Genomic DNA, 20,331 nt, shown 5'->3' with positions numbered 1-20,331 from the left:
ACATGCAAGACACGAGTCTTAAGCATGAAAAACAAGAGTCTCAAAGACGCAAGACACGATCTTCAAACATGCAAGACACATGTCTGAAGCATGCAAGACAATAGTCTCAAACAGCCAGACGCCATTTTCAAGCACGCAAACCACGTGTCTCAGGCATGCAGGACACGAGCCTCAAGCATGCAAGACAAAGGTCTCAAACATGCAAGACAAGAGTCTCACAGACGCAAGATAAAAGTTTCAAAGATGAAAAAACGTTTTTAAAGCATGAGAGACACTCAAGCATTCAAAATAAGTGTCTCAATCATGCATGATACGATTTTCAAACATGCAAGAAACGTGTCTCAAATACATCTATAGCTGACGTTTGTGCCTGGACCACAGACAAAATACTCACTTAATCGTTGTAGGTATTGAAAATAATATGATAAGTGATAGATGCGTACATGTTGATATAATTTGAATTTATTTATAGATATTTAATGAATACATGGTCCACCGACTTTGTCATACTTTCAAACATTTCCATCGGTCTTTCAATTATGTTTCAAAACATTTGAATGAGGTAGTCTTAAATACATGGGAAAATGTGGTTGGCTATATAAAGTATAAGAGCAATACAAAATTCGATATTTGATGAATTCGAAATAACAATTAGATTTAGAATGTATATCTTTTCTCGTTTACATTACGACAACCAAAGGTTCATCGGGCACTATGCCTGTATCGCGGAAAAAAATGGATATACCATTTCAATAGATGCGTATGTCGATGGTCGAGGAGATAAGAGGCGGCTTTCAAAAAAAATGTGGCTCTATGGTTTGTATTCTTTGTAAGCATGCCTTTGTTTTGTTTTACACCCACTGGAATTTTACTAGAATATGTATTTGATTTGAATTCTAGAATAAGTACAATATATGACAATAGCAAACCAGTTCTGTTCTCATAGCGCAAGCTGTTTCAAGGCGTTAACCAACACAAGCTTTGTCGTTGCTATTGACACACTGACGCAGAAATATGCCAGTAGGATTTGCTTGCTTTAAACACTCAACTGAGTACTTTGGGTGTCTTATCGCTTTTTTGTATCCATCGCTAACAAATTCCGCAATTTGGTATTTCTAATGATCTAAATTGAAGCATCAATAAAGAATGGCCACTGAAACTAGAATCTAGGTAAATATATTTAGCAAAACATTGTATCGCACTTATAACATCAAACGTAGCGATGTTTTTACACTTCCAAATTATAAGGCAGGTACAGTTCAATCATATAAATGTTTTTCTGTCCGTTATAACGTGCAATGTTCATGTTCTTTGTATGTCTCCGTCTTCTTATCCATCTACACCATGATACTATGTAGGCAAGAATTATCCGCCGAACACATAAAACATTAATTAGTGCAAATGTGCATACCTTTATTTCAGAATGCCGCTTGAGCCGGTGCGTTTTGCGTCGACGGCGTTACAACTACCAAATTTTCGTTTGGCGTCGACGGTGTTACACCTTCCAAAGTGTCATTGGGCGTCGACGATGTCACACCTATAATAGTGTCGTTGTGCGTCGACGGTGTTACACCCTCCATAGTGACATTTGGCGTCGACGGTATTACACCTTCCATAGTGGCATCGGGCGTAAACGGTGTTACACCTACCATAGTTGCATTGGGCATCGACCGAGTTACACCAACCATAGTGTCATTGGTCGTCGACGGTATTATTCCTACCATAGTGTCATTGAGTGTCGACGGAGTTACTCCTACCATAGTGTCATTGGGCGTCGACGGTGTTAAGCCTGCCACAGTTTCATCGGGCGTAAATGTCGTTACACCTAACAAACAAAGTTCCATTGGGAGTCGACGGTGTTACACCTACCATAGTGTGATTGGGTATCGACGGTGTTACACCTACCATAGTGTCATTGGGCGTCGACGGTGTTACAACTACCAAAGTGTCATTGGTTGTCGTCGGAATTGCACCTACCATAGTGTCGTTGGTGTCGATGGTTATACACCCAACATAGTGTCATTGGGCGTCGACGGTGTAACACCTACCATTGTGTCATTGGGAGTCGTTGGTATTACAACAACCATAGTGTCATTTGGCGTCGACGGTGTAACACCTGCCATTGTGTCAATGGGCGTCGTTGGTATTACACCTACCATTGTGGCATTGGGCGTCGACGGTGTAACACATACGATTGTGTCATTGGGCGCCGACGGAGTTACACCTAACATAGTTCCATTGGGAGTCGACGGTGTTACACCTACCATAGTGTCATTGGGCTTCGACGGTGTTACACCTACCCTAGTGTCATTGGGCTACGACGGTGTTACAACTACCAAAGTGGCATTGGTTGGCGTCGGTATTACACCTACCATAGTGTCATTGGGAGTCTTTGGTATTACACCTACCATAGTGTCATTGGGCGTCGACAGCGTAACACCTACCATTGTGTCATTGAGAGTCGTTGGTATTACACCAACCATATTGTCATTGGGCGTCGACGGTGTTACACCTGCCATGGTGTCAATGGGAATCGTCGGTATTACACCTACCATTGTGGCATTGGGCGTCGACGGTTTAACACCTACCATTGTATCATTGGGCGCCGACGGAGTTACACCTAGCATAGTTCCATTGGAAGTCGACGGTGTTACACCTACCATAGTGTCATTGGGCTTTGACGGGAATACACCTACCCTAGTGTCATTGGCTATCGTCGGTATTACACCTACCAAAATGGTATGGGGGTCGTTGGTATTACACCTACCAAAGTGTCATTGGGCGTCGACGGTATAACACCTGCCATTGTATTAATGGACGTCGTCGATATTACACCTACCATAGTGTCATTGGGCGTCGACGGTGTAACACCTACGATTGTGTCATTGGGAGTCGTTGGTAGTACACCTACCATAGTGTCAATGGGCGTCGACGGTGTAACACCTACCATAGTGTAATTAGGCGTCGACGGTGTTACACCAACCATTGTGTCATTGGGAGTCGTTGATGTTACAACTACCAGTGTCATTAAGCATCGATAGTGTTTCACCTACCGTAGTGTCTTTTGGCACTGGACAGCCTCCATTATGGGATTAAATGTCCATATGTTTGGTGTAATTATTTCTTTTTCAAATCTACTAGGGGTGTTGGTGTTTGGTAATTAATCAAAGTACTCGAATAACATGTTTATTTCTGCTAAACGTCCTGCTTGGAATCTAGTATGTTTAATAAATGCTTAATTAAAAAAATGAAATTGATTGTCTACTGAAAGCATAACGCCAATATGTTTGGATATAAAAAAATACACAACACAACGTGTTTGTGTGATAGTTTTTATATATTATAAATTAAATAAATGCGTATATATACTGAAAGTATATTATCAGAAAGAATGGAACTTGTTTTCAACACTTCCATAGTTAAAAGAAATAAAGTTTAAGAAAGATAAATTATAATGTCATAGATCAATGCAGCGGATTAAAAGTGATATACTCAGCAAACTGTATGAAGATGTATACAAAACTATACTAAATGTACCTAGTATGAGAATCCACCAATGATTACTTTTTCGAAAATTCCATAACATGCAATGTACAATTAAGCTTTTTATTTTATTGATCCATTGGCACTTGTGCTACTTTTGATGCCTGGTGATCCCATCTAAAAAAATAATTGTATCTTCCGTGCTGTTGGAAAATGGCTTTTGTTACATAATTCATGACTAAAACAATGTTTCTGGAATATATTTGTTTTCCTTTCTTTACACGTCAAACCCTTTCACATGATACGAAATAAAATATGTAACCAGGCATCAAAACGTGCACACTTTTGTTAAAAAGATATCTTAAGCAGACGTTAGGATAGTGGTATCGACCAAAATGCGACGGCTAACGGACGTCTTTTCATGTAATAACGCCGATGTAAGATAAGTGCTACCGATCCGAATCCCCGACGTTTAACCGGCGTCTATTTATGCCCAAATCCGACGTCTAACCGACATCCATTCGTGGAATAAAGCCCACGTTAGAGTACCGATCAACGTCCGTCTTCAAACCGATGTCTTTTCCTGGACAAAACCGCCGTCGAAAGGACAGTGATACGGACCCTCTCCGACGTCCCTCTGATGTCTATTCCTAATATGAACCGACATTAATTGACTAACTTAATTTAATTTAGATTAAAATAGTTACAATGGTTCATAATATAATGACAGGGTTATAAAAATGTGGAAGTCCCGATTGTATCTTGCCATTCACAACTCAAAACCATCTCAACTGCGCTCAACTTTGTTTCAACTCGCTTCCGTTTTCGCTCCCATTTCGTCTCCGACTACTCGCAAATTTAATCCGAACACTCCACAATTAAATCATAGCAGGCACGTTCCTACTTCGTTTCGTTATTCTCTCAAAATTCTTCTCCTTATACTCTCCGAATTCGTCTCCTTTTACTCTCAAAAGTTGTTCACGACAAGTTCCCAATGCGTCTTCAACGCTCTCCGCATTCGTCCCCAAACTGGGATCTATTAAACAATGTGTTCCCCAAAAATATCATTTGATCATCTTGACTGTTTTAGTCAGAGTGAAATACAAGTCAGAAAGCAAGATGTAACTTTTGCTTAAATGCTCTTCAATACGCGGTCTCTAGAAGCGTTTGCATGGTTTAACACGCCTTGGTTATGTGTCCTAACATAAAGTACAAACCGCTTAACTTTGAAGCAAAGTTCGACTTGAGACTAGAATTTTCAATTAAAGAAGTATACATGACAATTTTTATTTCTGAAGATTCTCAATTAAGGGGGCCGTATTCATAAAACTTCTTAAGTCTGTTCCTAACTTAAGTCAATTTCTTAATTTGTTCATTGTCAAGTTAAAAGATTTTTTTTTCAATAAGGTGTACAATGTATTTTGAAATATATTTTTATTTCATATGACATAAAGAGATACAAAGATAGGAAAGTGACTTAAGTTTGGAAAGGTTGTACATACTTGTTGAAAATGCCTGGGTCATACACACCCGTCGTCCATGCCGGTGTCATACACACCTGTCGTTTAACTTCGAAAGGCCTTAAATATGTTATGCAATTAAAGCTCCTCTGTGCTTTATGTTAGAGATTAATATTTCTAGTAAACAGAGCAACTGATAAAGTACTTTTGGCTCGACATTATTTTTAAATTAAGGGTATAAGTGAAAATCTAACCACTTTTTTGGACAATGAAAAGTGTTTGATATTAACAAGTGACAGGTTTGTTCTAAAACAAACAACCATTTCTCAAATACTCTAATATAAAAAAAAACTGTCTAAAAACACACAGTCATAAACTTTCTGTTGCACTGAAATGTTATTGTCTTTTGATAACAATAATAGTTTGTGGTTAATTCTTCTAAAAATCAAACACAGGCGCTCGCGCTTAGAAAACACGACAGAGACGGCGGAACAACAATAGGGAAGTGGCCGACGCTCTGTTTACAGTGTTAGAGCTTACACTTGTTGTTGGAATATTGATGGTGCTAGATACAAACTAGAATTCGCAGATGTTGGTCAATCTCTTAAGTTCTTTTCTGTTTATTCGAAACATGGGAGTAAGACGACAGTAACATGAATAACGTATTCACAAACTGTAGGACATTTCATTCTAATGCATTTCAACACAAAGAATATGGTAGACCTATGGCCGGTGTTTCTTTTTTTTCAGGATTCATTTAAGGCTTTTGTTAAACAGACAAACTATCAATGCAAATATTGTATTTCCATAACCATAGATAAGCGAATGTTGGCATCACAGAAAAAAAAACGTGTAAGCTGGTTTTGTTTATTTGCCATCTTTTGACTCATCAAGTAACAGATAAGAACTTTTAAGTGGTATTGCCTTGTTCGAATTTTCAGTTTGTTACCTAGGAAAATGTCAGCCCGCGCTCACTTCAAAATCATACGTCAGAGCGCACAGGGCAGGGACGCATTTCCAACGACGTAATTTTTCCAACTGATGTTACGTTCGATAAAATTTGGTTTCAGTGTGTGATTGCAATATATTTTACCACAGGAACACAAAAAGTAAAACATTTCACTTGAGGCTACACCAGTCGTGAATTATTTAGCTTTGTTGGTATCTCAGTGATAAATGTATTGCGAGAATGCATTGAAATACACAGTTATACTCCATTTCTCAGTTGTGTTTTGTTTCAATAAAAATAGAAATGATTATTTCATTTTGTCAACACAAATTTGTTGAATCCGTTTTGCATAGTAACTAAGTTCTAAATTCATTAAATTCATTAAATACCATAAATGTTGATAAATGTCATATTGATTTTTGATATGGCTTATAGTAGTATGTAATATGTTCGTCGTGGTCAAATTTGACCAATTGAGATATAGCTAGAATTGAGCGTTTCGGGATATTTGATTTTAAATGAATCTACTATGCATTGACTAGTCTAGTTCAATTATTTTGGTACTTAACCATTTTACGCTTTGATAATCTACTATCTCGCAATACTAAACACAAGTAAACTCCAAATAAAACAACGAACACATACTTCTACGGTTAATTTTCTGTTCCAACCCCTTAACAGTAACTTATTTAAGGTGCTTACCCTTTAAGAGTTGCCTATTAGGGACACATTTTTCTGGGGTTCCATATACATACTACATTTTAAAATATAAATAATATAATGACATATTTTAAAATAGAAAGTGAAGGGCAGCTTTTAACTCATGTGGAAATATAAGCGCAGCTTTAGAAGAGGTGAGCGGTGTAATTGGTTGCACGGCTGTTTTAGCTTTATTAACATTCTTACCAGTTGTTGTAGCAGTTGCTGGTGCCATTTCCGTACGAATTACCATTTTTGCTAGATAAGACTCAAAGTGAAAAAAGAAAAATATTACGAAAAACCCAACTTTATTCTTACACACAAAAAATGTCAATGCAACAAGATGTGAACGAACAATAAATAATCCGATCAGTTTTAATTCAATATAAGAACTTGAAAAACAAGCTTATTACGCTGTGCCACTTGAAATATATATGCATATATATATATAAAGATATAAACTATATTGGTATGGAGGACATGAATAATATGCTAAAATAACATGTAAGCATACATATAGATGGGAGAAATAGTGAAACACATTACGTTGATTATGTAGCTTCGAAACTATTAAAATAAAAAAATAAAATAAGGGGAAATGAATAATACATTAAAAGGTCTATAGAGGGAATATAAAGTATTGCAACACCATATAGAGAAGTTCTTAAATCCTTAGGTTTTTCTTAGGAAAAGTAGATGTAGTCCGATAACAGTAAATGCAATAAAAAAACAAACAATGAAGCCAACAAAAAGAATATAGAAGGATGTATACTGCTAGCAAAGATTTGAATAAAGAGCCAGGATTAATTAAAAAGTGTTGCGACGGTACAAACAGAGTAAAAAGTGCCTTTTCTAAAAATGATAGAACAAAATGGAGATTTGCGTACATTAAATCGTAAATATTTTTTTAAGTATATGAGGAGCCAATTTTAATGGCAGACAAGATTGTATTATCACCGATACAAGTATCTGAGGATAATAGAATTGCTGAATATGAAGCTAATATATTGAGTAAACACGATCCTAAAATACAGCTGGAGAAAACTGTAAAGCCGCTTTCTATTGTTTCAAATAGTTAGCTTAAGCACCAGCAGCATGGTATAAAATTAAATATAGCACTAAAAATAACATTTATTAAACCAAGTGAAGATAGGGAATTAGTTGGTTACTTTCAATCAAAGGCTAAACATTTATTTATGGAAACAATGCAGTTGAAACATTAAATTATATAAACAATGAACGTCTTATCAGAATGGCAGATTGGATTTCAGAAGGATTAATAAAAAGTGTTGATAAACATATCATTCCCATTGTTAAGTAAAAGCCGTTAAGAGGTTCCTCATATCTACCAAAAGTCATTAAAAACAGACAAGAATCAATTAATATAAATAATGAAAAGGGCAGTAAATGTTTCCGCTGGTGGCATTTGGCGTACACCTTTCCCGCACAAATACACCCACAAAGAATGACTAAATATAAAAACACATAGAACAACTTATATGAAGGCAAATAGTTTCCAGTAAAGATAAAATATATCCCAAAAGTAGAAAGATCTAAGGGTTCACCCTAACCCTAACCCTGAATTTATCCATTATATATTTTTATTATTTATTATTATAGATTATGAATCCCAACAAATGGGAGTTGTGGTCTTTGATTAATAGAGCTCAATAAAGTATCCCATTACATATGGATAAAATATTTTAACACATAAATAAATACACAGTCAAGAAATCATAATCGAAAGTTCTTTTGTAAATACTGCATCCAGTACTCCACAGAAGAAAGAATACTTAAAGATCACACAGATATTTGTTTAGCTATAAATGGGGGGGGGGGCAAAAGAGTAAGTTTCCAACTCAAAGAAAGAATATACTTAGGCTTAAAAATTATCATAAGCAATTAATGGCTCCATTTATTATTTTTGATGATTTTGAGGCGATAGTTAAAACCAGCTAATAAACCATCAGGAAACTGCTAATCAATATCATATTGCTTGTGGATATGGATATAAATTAGTTTTTACTTATGATGATAAATCATAATTTCGACACAATTTGCCACCCATCATTATTCTCCGGATTCGATACCTTTTCATTTTACCCATCTTCCAAACAATCATAGCCAAATTGAACGAAAGTCGATTTCATTCGTTGACAGACCTCCGCATGGCGACACATAATATAATTAAAGAATATGACTCGGAGTGGTATATGAATGTCTTCAGTCACCAATGAATTCGTCGCCACCGTATTGAAATACACTAGTATACGTCATTGTAGTTGTTAATGCGGTTCCAACACATCCGACGTGCGACGGATTTTCACCGTATATACTATTGCCATACTATTTTCAGTGTTTGTAACGGATGCGTCTAGTAAATGTACATTTTGATGCATATTATTAAACCATTTTAATATCAAAACAATCCATTTAATTTTGTATCATCCCTCGTATCGTGCCTTTATTGTATTCAAATGGTCATTGGTCTGTGTTGTGCATCTTGATACACATTTTGTTTGCTGGGTGATGTGAGCATTACATGAAATGTGAATAACATAAGCAATAAAACAAAACTATGTTAATAATGCAGAACGATTGCCTTGTTTTGTGTTCATTTCATTTTCAGCTTATGGTCTAGAACAAAAATACTACTTTAGTTTAAACGTATTTATTCAGTTCAATATAATTTGTCTGTGTGATAACTCGACAATGCCTGCACCCGTGACATTCAAACCTGACATTTAGGTTGGGAAGGGGGGACCAGTATAAGTAACCTATTTTTTGAGTTCATAGAGTCAAACGTCAAGGTCATAACTCATATTGGTCATTATAATTTACGTCATATTTACTTATTACCTCCTGCTAAGGGGATACATGTTTATCTGCAATTTACCTTCCGACAGGATTTGATTTACAGGTCCTATCAGCCAATCACAATACAGCGCTGATAAGCCGTGTTGCTATCCGCCATTTTGTCGGTCAAACTGACCAGAGTCCGTCATTTACAAGCGCTGGCATTTCCACACCTTTTTAAGTACTATGCTAAAAAGGTGTTCTTATGGCAATGGTAATTCGGATACAAGGTATCCAGACCGACCTAAAGATGGTGTGCAATTTGTTCCGTTTCCGAAACCAGCAAGTAATGTAGAAAAATGCAAGCGCTGGATCAGACTCTGTGGAACACCTCACCAACAGCTGAACTTGGAAATTTTGAAAGATCGTTCAAAGGCAAAACATCTATACGGCTATTCAAAAGTATGTTTCTGAACAAATATCGCAAATATTTGCTTATAAGGGGGGCAAATCAATCCGCTTCATTTGTATTTAGTACTGATGTTAGATGTCCGTGACGAAAATTAGTGTTACTATTTTTAAACTGTAAACATCGTACATGTATGCTTTCGCTTGTGTTGTCAAATCGGTATAAATGGCCATTTAATATCAGGTTCAACATGGACACGATTGATTTCATTCAAGATAGAGGTATTTTTAGTTGATACCGTTATATATGCTTATACTGCTTTGCTTTCAAAGTAAATCGGGAAATATTGTACAACGATATTTTTGTCCGAACCATCGCATGCTTCCGAATCTCATCCATTTTTATGGTTACTATGTAAATAATGCTTATTGTGGTTTTCATTTCGACACATTTTCACAGATTTCTTATTTTTATATCAGCACTTTGTGGACGGGAAACCCAATCAAGAAAACTCTGACCCTCAAGCAGCTACTGTATTTGACCAGCTCACTCCACATAGACCTCCTTCAAAAATCAGATCAATATCTGAGCCATCAAAGAAAAAATCAAGAACAGTACTGTCTGAATCTTTTAGGTATTATTTACTGTGTAAATCAATTTATTTCACTGTGCATTTTATCAATGATGATGTTAATTATGATATGATTCTGCCAAATCGAAGCTGTAAAGAAACTAATAAAGAACAAGTCGAACATGTATATGCTTTCAAAGTAATTTCTTATATTTGTAGCTCTTAACAAAAACCTACAATCTTAAATGAAAGTTAATACCATATTCAGCTTCTGGATCACATGAAAATACCGATTACCAATATTCTTAAATTTGCACTCTCATACATTGTCTCATTTTACAAGTAAACTTAAAACCAAAACATGACAAATGTAGTCTGTTCTTTTGTCAGCTGTCAAAACAATCAATCTTTAAAAAAGCAGCTTTAACGGTGAAAAAATACTTATGCTATACAAGTATACTTGCCATTTGCAAAATAGAGACAATTAAGTAGACATAATCACACAATATATAATAATGGTAAAGCTGCAGTCCCACAGATATATCGTTCTCAAACATTAAACAACAGTTTTGGAACTTAAATATAAAAATCTGTGATCTTATGTTTTGTCAGCAGTCTTATTTATCTGGTTTTCTTGGATTTTCGCAAAGATTGATTCCGAGACCAAAAAAAAGAAAAGTTGTCAAAACATTAATCTGTGAGAATGCAGCTTTAAAGTTTTAAATATTTGCAAAATAGTAATATAATTCATGTGAATTCAACCCAATAAATCTGGATATGGAACAACTGCTGTTACACTCCAGACCTGAAGCTAACACCACAAAGGTAAATCTTTCCAAGAACCCACCAACTTGTCATGAAGAACAAATACAAGGAATATCTCCAGAGGAAAATGAAGGAACCAATACATCTGTCATCATTGACTATGGTTTGTTAATACACTATTCACATCACAGGTGACAGAAACAAATTGTTTTTATTTTCACAAGCCTGTACAGTGTATAAAGTATATATATACCCGTTGCACGACATCGTTTATTACTCTGCATAAATGCTGAGAGTAATCGTTATCAACACATGTATCGTGACAATGTATAGTGTTCAAGTCAAAATCAACTGTTTGTCTGTCTGTCTGTGCGTTCAATTTATTCATTTTATATACAACGTGCGAAAGCATTTCACATAATGAGAAAAAACAACAACAACTATTTGCTTTAATTGCGAAGCACGGGGGTTTGTTATTTATCATAACTATTAATCTATAAAACAACTGCCATAAAAATGCTCACATTACAAAAAATAAATAAATTTGATTTTTGTTCGTGTTACGGTGTTGACAAGATCTCATGATATTCTCTCATTAATGCTTTCCCACGACATTTCATGATGACAGTATTTTCAACTTAATTTCATTCCAAGAAAGACAACATCAACACTTCCATAAGTTTATACACACAAAATTTCTTAAAAAACGGAATTAAACAATCAAAGTTATCAGCAAATCAATAGCATTAGCATTAGCAATAGCTTCCTAGGTGGAGGGGATGACTTCTGAACTGTTGCCCGAGGTGAAGGGTATGACTTCTTAACTGTTATCCCGAAGTGGATGGCTGACTTCTAAACTGTTGTCCCGAGGTGGAGGGGATGACTTCTAACCTGTTGTCCCGAGGCATCGTTTGTTTGAAACAAATATAAATATGGGCATATCCTACAGGCAACAGGTATCGTTTTATGGCCAACCTCAAAGCACTTTGACATCAGCTTTTTTAAATTTAAGCCAATATTATTATATATTTATGTTATAAATGGCATGAAATTGAAAGCACTTTTACCTATAAGTTGATCATTTTTACAAACGATGTCCCAAACAACAGACAACATCAGCATGTGTCTGTTTGTGCCAGGTTCTATATCCTTTATTATTTTACAATATTAGTAGTTTTAAAACAGACGGTGAGGAGAAATTCATCATATTCAACTACAAATTACGCAATCAACTGTTACAACAATCAATGTCTGTTTATTCTTTTTATATTGTACTAAATTGAATTTCAAATCAAATATGACATATCATTGTGCCAGGCACCGCTGATACTTTTTTGTATTTACCAGTTCATTATCTATGTCATATTTTTTTTTTTCGACATTGTGTACAATTTAGAATTTCTACTTTATAAGCATAAAGAAATCAGCACAAAAAATTTGCTTGCTCATGTCTGAACTCAAGGTTGGTGGCACGTTTGAAATTTTATGAATCTTATCATACGAATCTAAACAAATCGCTTCAGAAAAAATCTTTCTTGAGCAATATAGTCTCATCGCTCCATCTGATAGAAAATCAATTGAGTTAATATGTGGATTTTCAGATTTTATATCCTGAATAACTGGATGTAAGTGAGCACACCAAATGTATGCGATCCATTGTTAGGTTTTTGTACTATTTCTGTTTCGTGCCTGTTTTTCAAGCAGTAAACTCAAACATGAGTACTGGGTCCCAATATTTAAAAAAACTTTATTCGAATTTCAATCTCAGACTCAACTATTCTGTAAAAGCTATTTTTGCACGGATGACTTTCTGATGAGAAAAAGGGAAAAATAATGCTTTAAAGCTTCTCTGCACATTTTAATCAAAAAGAAGGTTTTTCACAGTTGATAATTTTCATTAAAATGGTCTAGTTGAATGCATATCAGAGCTTAGAGCAAAGCTTTTGTATTAAATAGTCTTGGGCTTTTGTATTACAAAGATAGCCTTGCATCAAGCCTGCGATATATATATATATATATATATATATATATATATATATATATATATATATATATACATGTATAGTAAAAACACACTGCTAGTCTTGTTTGTTTGTTTGTTTTCATGCAAAAAAAGAAATAACTCACAACGTATTACAACCAGAGTGATGGACATTGTTGTGCATATACATTTTTGAATTTTGTTTCTGGTAACATATCATGAATACCTAGATTCATTTGAAAATCTTAAAGAATGAGGTATGACGCCAAGGCTATGACAATACCTCTCTGCTTTCTTCAGAAAACAAACGATCTATATATTTGGCTGGTTGTTAACGTTATCGTTGTTTACTTTTCTATCTTTACTGCCCCGGAAGATTAATGTATACACTTGTGATTTGCAGTATTCTAGCAAGATTTGAGACAACTGTTTCATCTGAACTTGTTCATATTTAAATATCTGAGCTCATCATTAAACATTTCATGTTTAAAAGTTAGCTTTAACTCAGTTTTGAACACTCGGTTCAATATCAACTCTAGAATGTGATACTTATTTGTATTAATGTATTTGTTGAAGAAGTTAAATGTAAACAGACACATTGAACCAAACTAGTATGCAACTGTCAATATTGTTACATACTATTGAACCGCCCCAATTCGGAAATTAAATACATTGCATTGGAGATTATGCTTGAATTAAAATATTCATTCTGATCCAATTATAAAATAATCATTAATTTTGCTAGAAAATTTATGAATTCCTCCTGCCAAAACAAGAAACAACAAACTAATACATTCCATTTTTTTGTTAAAGAAAAGAAATTATATTTATAAGCTATATTTGCACAACATGACTAAATTGTGTTTATTGTGAATATTTGATTTAAAATGAAATTTAAGAGTTATTCAAATTTATTCAAATAGTGTTTAAATATTCACTCTAATAATTTAAAGCTGCACTCTCACAGATAAACTGCTTTTACAACCTTTTTATTTTTTGTCTTTAAAAGAGCAAATTTTTGCGACAATACCTGCAAACCAATAATAAAATATTGCTGACAAAAGATCAAATCGCAGATATTCATATTTCCGTTCGAAAATTAATGTTTATGGATGTAAACCGTTAGTAACGGTTTAAGAAAATGCATAAAACCTCAATTTTGAACATAAATATAAAATATGCCATCTAATTTTTGTCAGCAGTTTTATGTTACTGGTTTCCATGCATTTTAGCAAAGGTTTGCTCGTTCCAAAACAAAAAAAAATAAAAAAAGCTGTCAAAACATTCAATCTGTGAGAGTGCAGCCTTTAAAGACACTCAACCATGTGTTAATACAAATAGAAGTATGAAGTATGTCAATTTTTGTACAAGTTAGTTTGGAAAAAAAAAACAATAAATTCATGTAATGTTGCTAAGTGTGTTTTGAAATGGTAGTATTTGGGTTTTAATTAAAAGAATTATGGAAGGGTACTGCACGGTGAGCTTTTTGTAACACCCTTCTTCCCTCATGGACACCAGCATATGCATCCTCATGCCTTCTTAGCTTCAATTGCTTCAGATTATAAAATGTTGTTGTTTTTGTTAAAACTCAAAACATGGTAATAAATTCATACATACTTATAAGATACAAAGACTTATCAAGCAGCTGAAACTTAATCTAACTTCAAACAAGCGCACACGTTCATTTTGTAGAATTCATTCTGTTCAAGTTCATAACATCCCGACGCAATAACGACACGAGATTGGACCACGAGCTGTTCCAACATCAATGTGCAACTTAAGTCAATATTTAAGTCATACACCATTGACTTAATTCTCAGTAAATTTATATTATTTTATCGTGCATTCCGATTAAATACATCGTTCTAAACTCCAATTAAGACCAATATTAAAAACCACCAAATGTCCTTTTCCCAATATTACGATGCTTATTCAATTTGGCTCAGGGCATTCAGGACTCACAGACACCTAAAACAGGATTACATCAGGATTAAAATTAAATTTACAGAGTAACGTAAACTATAATAATAGTACTGTTAAAGTACTGATAACGTAACATTATCAAGCATCAGCACGTGTTGTCCAGTTAGCGTAGTAACTATCGCACTCGCTTCTCACCAAGACGTCCCGGGTTCGATGCCCGGCATTGGCGCATGTGAGTTTTGTTAGGTGTCACCAAGCCGGACAAATGGGTTTTCTCTAAGGTACTCCTGTTTCCCCGAGAACACAAGACACGCTCCCGCAGCATCGTGCCAATGAGAGTGACTTATAAGTGTAAGTTATCATTCTACACAATCGCTGTAAAATGTATAATGTTTTAACTTATCAAGCATAAGCAATAAGAAAAATTGTAAAGCAAACCAGTAACTCTTTACATCAAAAACAACAAATATTTACACATACATAGATATCAATTTCACAGAAAAGGAAGACGGCAAGCAATGTCTGATTATTAATTACTAAGTTTATAATCAATTAAAAAACTAATCAATCAGCTCCTTCATGTACCATGCATGCCCATTTAGCCCAGCGATTACGGTATTCGCTTTTCCTAGGCGTTCCTTATTCAATTTTGCTAATCAAGCCGACAAGTGCGTTTTCGCCAGATACTTCGTTCCCACCACAACAAAAAAAACAGAAACAAACGTCCGCGTAACATCGTGCCATCAAGAGTGATTGATGTAATATTGTACTAACTTCTTTAACAATTGTTTGTAAACATATTTATTTGCTCGAAGTTCCAACTTCTGCTTAGCTTAGTTCATGTATTAATAATTTACAGCGAGGTTCTTACGCAGTTAATCCTGGACAACTCCCTTCAGGTTAAGGTGTTTAGGTTGATCTGGAAGGTTTTCATAATCGGATTTCCATTCTTTGAGTAGTTCATTGGATGGCTTGCTTGCATTTCCAGAATAGTGTAAACCAGCCTCAAGCCAATTAGTGGTCAAACCTTTGTGTCCTGTAAATATGAACATAATAAAGTAGTGTACATGAATATTATTATCTTTTCTGCTTGACTAAAACTCTCATTTTGGAAACAATGCCGGGATCTTCCTGATATGGAAAAATGCGTCATTCATCCTTAAACCGGGAGTTCCATTTTTTTCTTGAAATAAAAAAAAATGATTAAAAAAAATCTAGACACGATATATAAGAAAGAGATAAAAATGTTTTTTCAACAATGTACCAATTCATCCAAACAAAAGTAGTTTTGAGATACGATATAAATGGAGGGAAATGGATTTAAAATATTCAGGACTTAAAATGGGGAATTTTATTTTTACATTTGGGAAAAAGGAATATGCCGAAGTTCGGCCCGTTAGAGAAAAAACAACACTATAGATCAACAATACTACTATTCGAGTAAGCATAACCCTTAAGAACCTCATTTGGTTTCCTCAGCCTTTAATTTAGTATTTAGATATATCCATCATATAGAGCATGTCAAAAAAGCGTAAACAACTCCAAATATGCGTTTTGTACAATTACTTCTCAACTGAAAAGTCACTTTGTTCACCTGGTGTCAATTCAAGAATATACATTACAAGAGGAGATGATGTTATCAGGATACATGCACATTTACGGTTGAACAACAGGGGTAGATTTACAAGTTGATTATTATTATAATGTTAAGATCGTGCCGGCCGATAAGGGTTAATTTTTTACATTTTACTGACCGTTCCAAGGCGGTACATAACAATCCTTGATAAACTTACCTAGTGTATTATATATAGTATTATTCACTGTGCTGTTTGTGGAGTTTTGTGCTGTTCTTCCATGTTTCTTGCTGGTGAGATCTTTTTGTGCATACATACCATATAAAAAACTAGGCATGTTTTCATATTTATATTTTTTTGCTACTGAGCTTGTTTCTGTAGTTTTGCACATAATTGTTTTTCGTTTTATTTTTTTTCGAATAATGAAATGCCCTGTTTATCTTGCGATATTTTCATTTGTTTTGATTTTTTTTATTATTCTGGAGTAAAACGCATGTGTGAGCAACCATGTTTCCATTAAATGTAGAAGGAAATTGAAGTAAAGCATAAACAAGTGACCTGATTTAGATATTCAGCAGGCATATTTAGGGAAATCATTACCTAAAAAGGAAATTTCGAGTTAAACGCTGCTTATTTATATCCAAATATCTTTTAAATACCCCAGCGATTTGCGGGGTACAATTTGGATTATAAAATAATGGTGAAATTACCATAAAATACGAACAAAGTCTTGCCAAGTATGATATGGATAGAAAATTAAGGTCAAATTGTAAAAAAAACCTCAAGGTCTTGCAGAGTACAAAAGAAGAAATAAAGGTAATAATGCCATAAAACACCTTAAAGTTTTCCAAAGTAAGACAAAAAAGGAAAAAATGTAAAAGTTGGATACGAACATGGAGGTAAAATTATCATAATGTCCCAAGCTACCAGCAAATACCATATTAGTATACAAGACGAATTATGATGCAAGATATCAAATACGTGGCTAAATAGATTCAAGTGTGAATGCATTTAAATTCGAATGAGGGTTAACTTAAGTCTAACCGTTCTAATTTAGGATAGACATAAGCAGGGATGACAAAAATTAATATACACCGGTAACACATATGAAATCAGGAGAACGTCATATCAACAGAAAGAAATGTTAAAAAATTAATAAAACATATATCCCCACCACCTGAATGGCAGTTATTTCGCATTTACTTTCTTGAGAACATATGTGAAAATGTCCAATATACTTGAGGCCGACGTCAAGGTGCGTAATCGCCATGATCTCTGCCTAGTTCAGTTATTCGAACATTGCAGTTAGCGCGAGACTTGTACCCTATGTTTTTATCGTTAAAACTTACGACATAAATATATGAAATGTTGTAACCAAAAGAAAACGTGCGTTTCTTTTTATATTGTATGCATTTAAATGGCAGTTGTATTGTTTTTTTAATTATATGATAATAATTTAAAAATGCTCGTTTCAATGAAATATCGATTATGTTTTATTAATTAAACAATGGACGTGGATATAATCACCGATGAAAATATGCCTTTCGGTTCTCACTCGATGACATATAATTGATACCTGTCTGAAACAATCATTGAACTGATTTTGAAGTTACAACTCACAGCCATGAAAAAATAAACATGCCAAAAATGGTCAGTAAATACAACGAAGATACCTTACCTGAGACAAATAAGACATGGGCATACAGTTTGAAATAAAGACAAGCAGATATAAGTTACCTTTAAAGTTTGGATAAAGCGTATATTCCTTGAATTTCCAGGAATGATATATGTGATATATGGATTGCTCCCCATCTGCTCGACCCTGGGCCTGGAAAATCTTATACCACGCGGTAACCACATTTCCGGGAACATACGGCTGAAATGTCTTGTTTTGAATCACTTGCGAAAACCACTCCAAAAAGTGAATCCAATTGTCTCTACATGGTGAAAAACCCCACGTTCCTAAAACGGGGTATAAGTAGACTAAACAACTTTCGGGGGCTTCTAATGTTTGGCTTGAGTAACCTATTGCATGCTTGATTGAGATTCCCTGTAATGAAAACCCGTTAATATCAGGTACGTTGTCATATTTATTATGCACTAATTTCAAATATTTGTAAAAATGAGGAGAAACTATTAAGTCATCCTCAAGAATCACGGCGATTTCAGAACTGTTCACTCTTGCTTTCCACGTCGCAAACCATTGTCCATAAATTCCGACATGTTGCGAATGTTTTAAGACTTCATAATGGCCGTGCTTGAATACAAACTCTTCCGCAGTTTTTACTGTTAATGTATCCACAACCCCCGCCTTCGATCTGTCAATCCAAACCTCCAGTTTGACGTTATCACCATCAAAATCGGCCTCGTTGATAGAATTTAGCAGACGTAACATTGATTGAGCCCGGTTGTATACGATTACCAGTATCCTTAAGTCATACTTTGTGATCGGTGAAGGGGATGACGACGAATTCACCGGTATCATGTTCCACTTGGTGTATCCCACAATAAGCGAAACCACAAACACAACCAAACATATGTTCACGAGTGTTCTGAAATTCTTCTTCATTCTTGTTTTCTTGTTTACTTTAATCATCAAATTTCGGATATTTATTCGAATATTTTAGTATTAGGTAGCAACTTGAAGCAATGACGGTGAGATCCTATGATATTCTAAAACATGGTAATATAATCTGTCAACATGCACATTGTAACAATACCTCTCAAGTAGCCTGTAAAGAGACTGTTTTTTCACCAAATTTACAATATGACGTAATTTACTGCAGTTTTATAACTACTTTGTCAAGTTAATGAGAACTTTTCAAATACTAACCGTTCTTGTCTCATTTCACTCCTACTTTAGACTGAAATTATTTAAATATTTATTCCACCTTAAATTAAACTCTCATTTCTTCAGCAGCCCATGACTCGTTCATCTGGTTTTAAGTAGCCTTTTTGTCTGTTTCTTAAATGAATAATATGACACAAACAGTAATAGTTGTATATTCAAAAGCAAGAAACTTATTTTCATTATGTCTCAAGCAACATATTTACTGGTAAGTTTCTGGCAATAAACTTCGGCCACTCTTTTAAGTTCGCAGTTTAATATGGTAAACCAAATCTTTATTACCTTTTACAAATATCTTGTTAAAGTTACCCGATTGATTTTTTTGGCATTTCAGTAAAAACTACCATGGAAACATGCTAAAATTCAGCATTCATACACCTTATATTTTGTAAACACACTTATTTCATGAACACGCTACTCTCACTTTTGCTGTTTTGGCGGGCCAATAATATATGCATGAGTACAGTGAAGTTCTTCCCCGCTTTAAGATTTTTTACTTAATTGATGTGTAGGATTTATATGCTGTTTACTGAAAAGGTACTCATTTGATCGTTATGAAAGATTGTCTGCCGAGGTAAAATGTTCCTGTATTGATTTTACTGAAGGAGTCGATCATCGGTAGATCTACCACAAAATTTATTTTCATGTGTCCGAATATCTAGACAATGTCCGAAGTTACGACTCTTTCTCGAGTCGTCATATTATTCACAATTGGAGTCAACGAGATCAGGGTTTTTGTTATTAAGCGAGCCTTACGAGCCATTGGCGAGCTTACAAGCATATATCCTGGACGAGCTCAATAAAACTGTCTATACTTGATGACATATGCCATTTTTTTATCACATGCCCTCTTTGTTACTAATTTACACAAAA

General features: G+C 34.7%; 1 protein-coding gene across 3 annotated transcripts; it reads right to left on the bottom strand.

The window, feature by feature from the left end:
• Window positions 1-10,554: 10,554 nt before the first annotated feature.
• LOC128203015 (uncharacterized) lies at window positions 10,555-19,331 on the bottom strand. 3 transcript variants are annotated; one of them, XM_052904258.1, is made up of 3 exons: window positions 18,348-19,331; window positions 15,908-16,072; window positions 10,555-15,081 (listed from the first exon to the last, which is right to left on the bottom strand). In XM_052904258.1, exons 1-2 carry the CDS (start codon window positions 19,204-19,206, stop codon window positions 15,912-15,914), a joined length of 1,020 nt encoding a protein of 339 aa, XP_052760218.1. In that variant the 5' UTR covers window positions 19,207-19,331; the 3' UTR covers window positions 10,555-15,081; window positions 15,908-15,911. The 3 variants fall into 3 exon arrangements, with proteins under 3 accessions (XP_052760218.1, XP_052760219.1, XP_052760217.1); XM_052904259.1 differs by having other exon boundaries at window positions 10,555-12,023; XM_052904257.1 differs by having other exon boundaries at window positions 10,555-16,072; window positions 18,348-19,330.
• Window positions 19,332-20,331: the final 1,000 nt, after the last annotated feature.

This window comes from Mya arenaria, chromosome 9 (genome assembly GCF_026914265.1).
Source record: "Mya arenaria isolate MELC-2E11 chromosome 9, ASM2691426v1".
Lineage (NCBI taxonomy): Eukaryota > Metazoa > Mollusca > Bivalvia > Myida > Myidae > Mya > Mya arenaria.
This window is presented reverse-complemented; position numbering and strand designations above follow the sequence as displayed.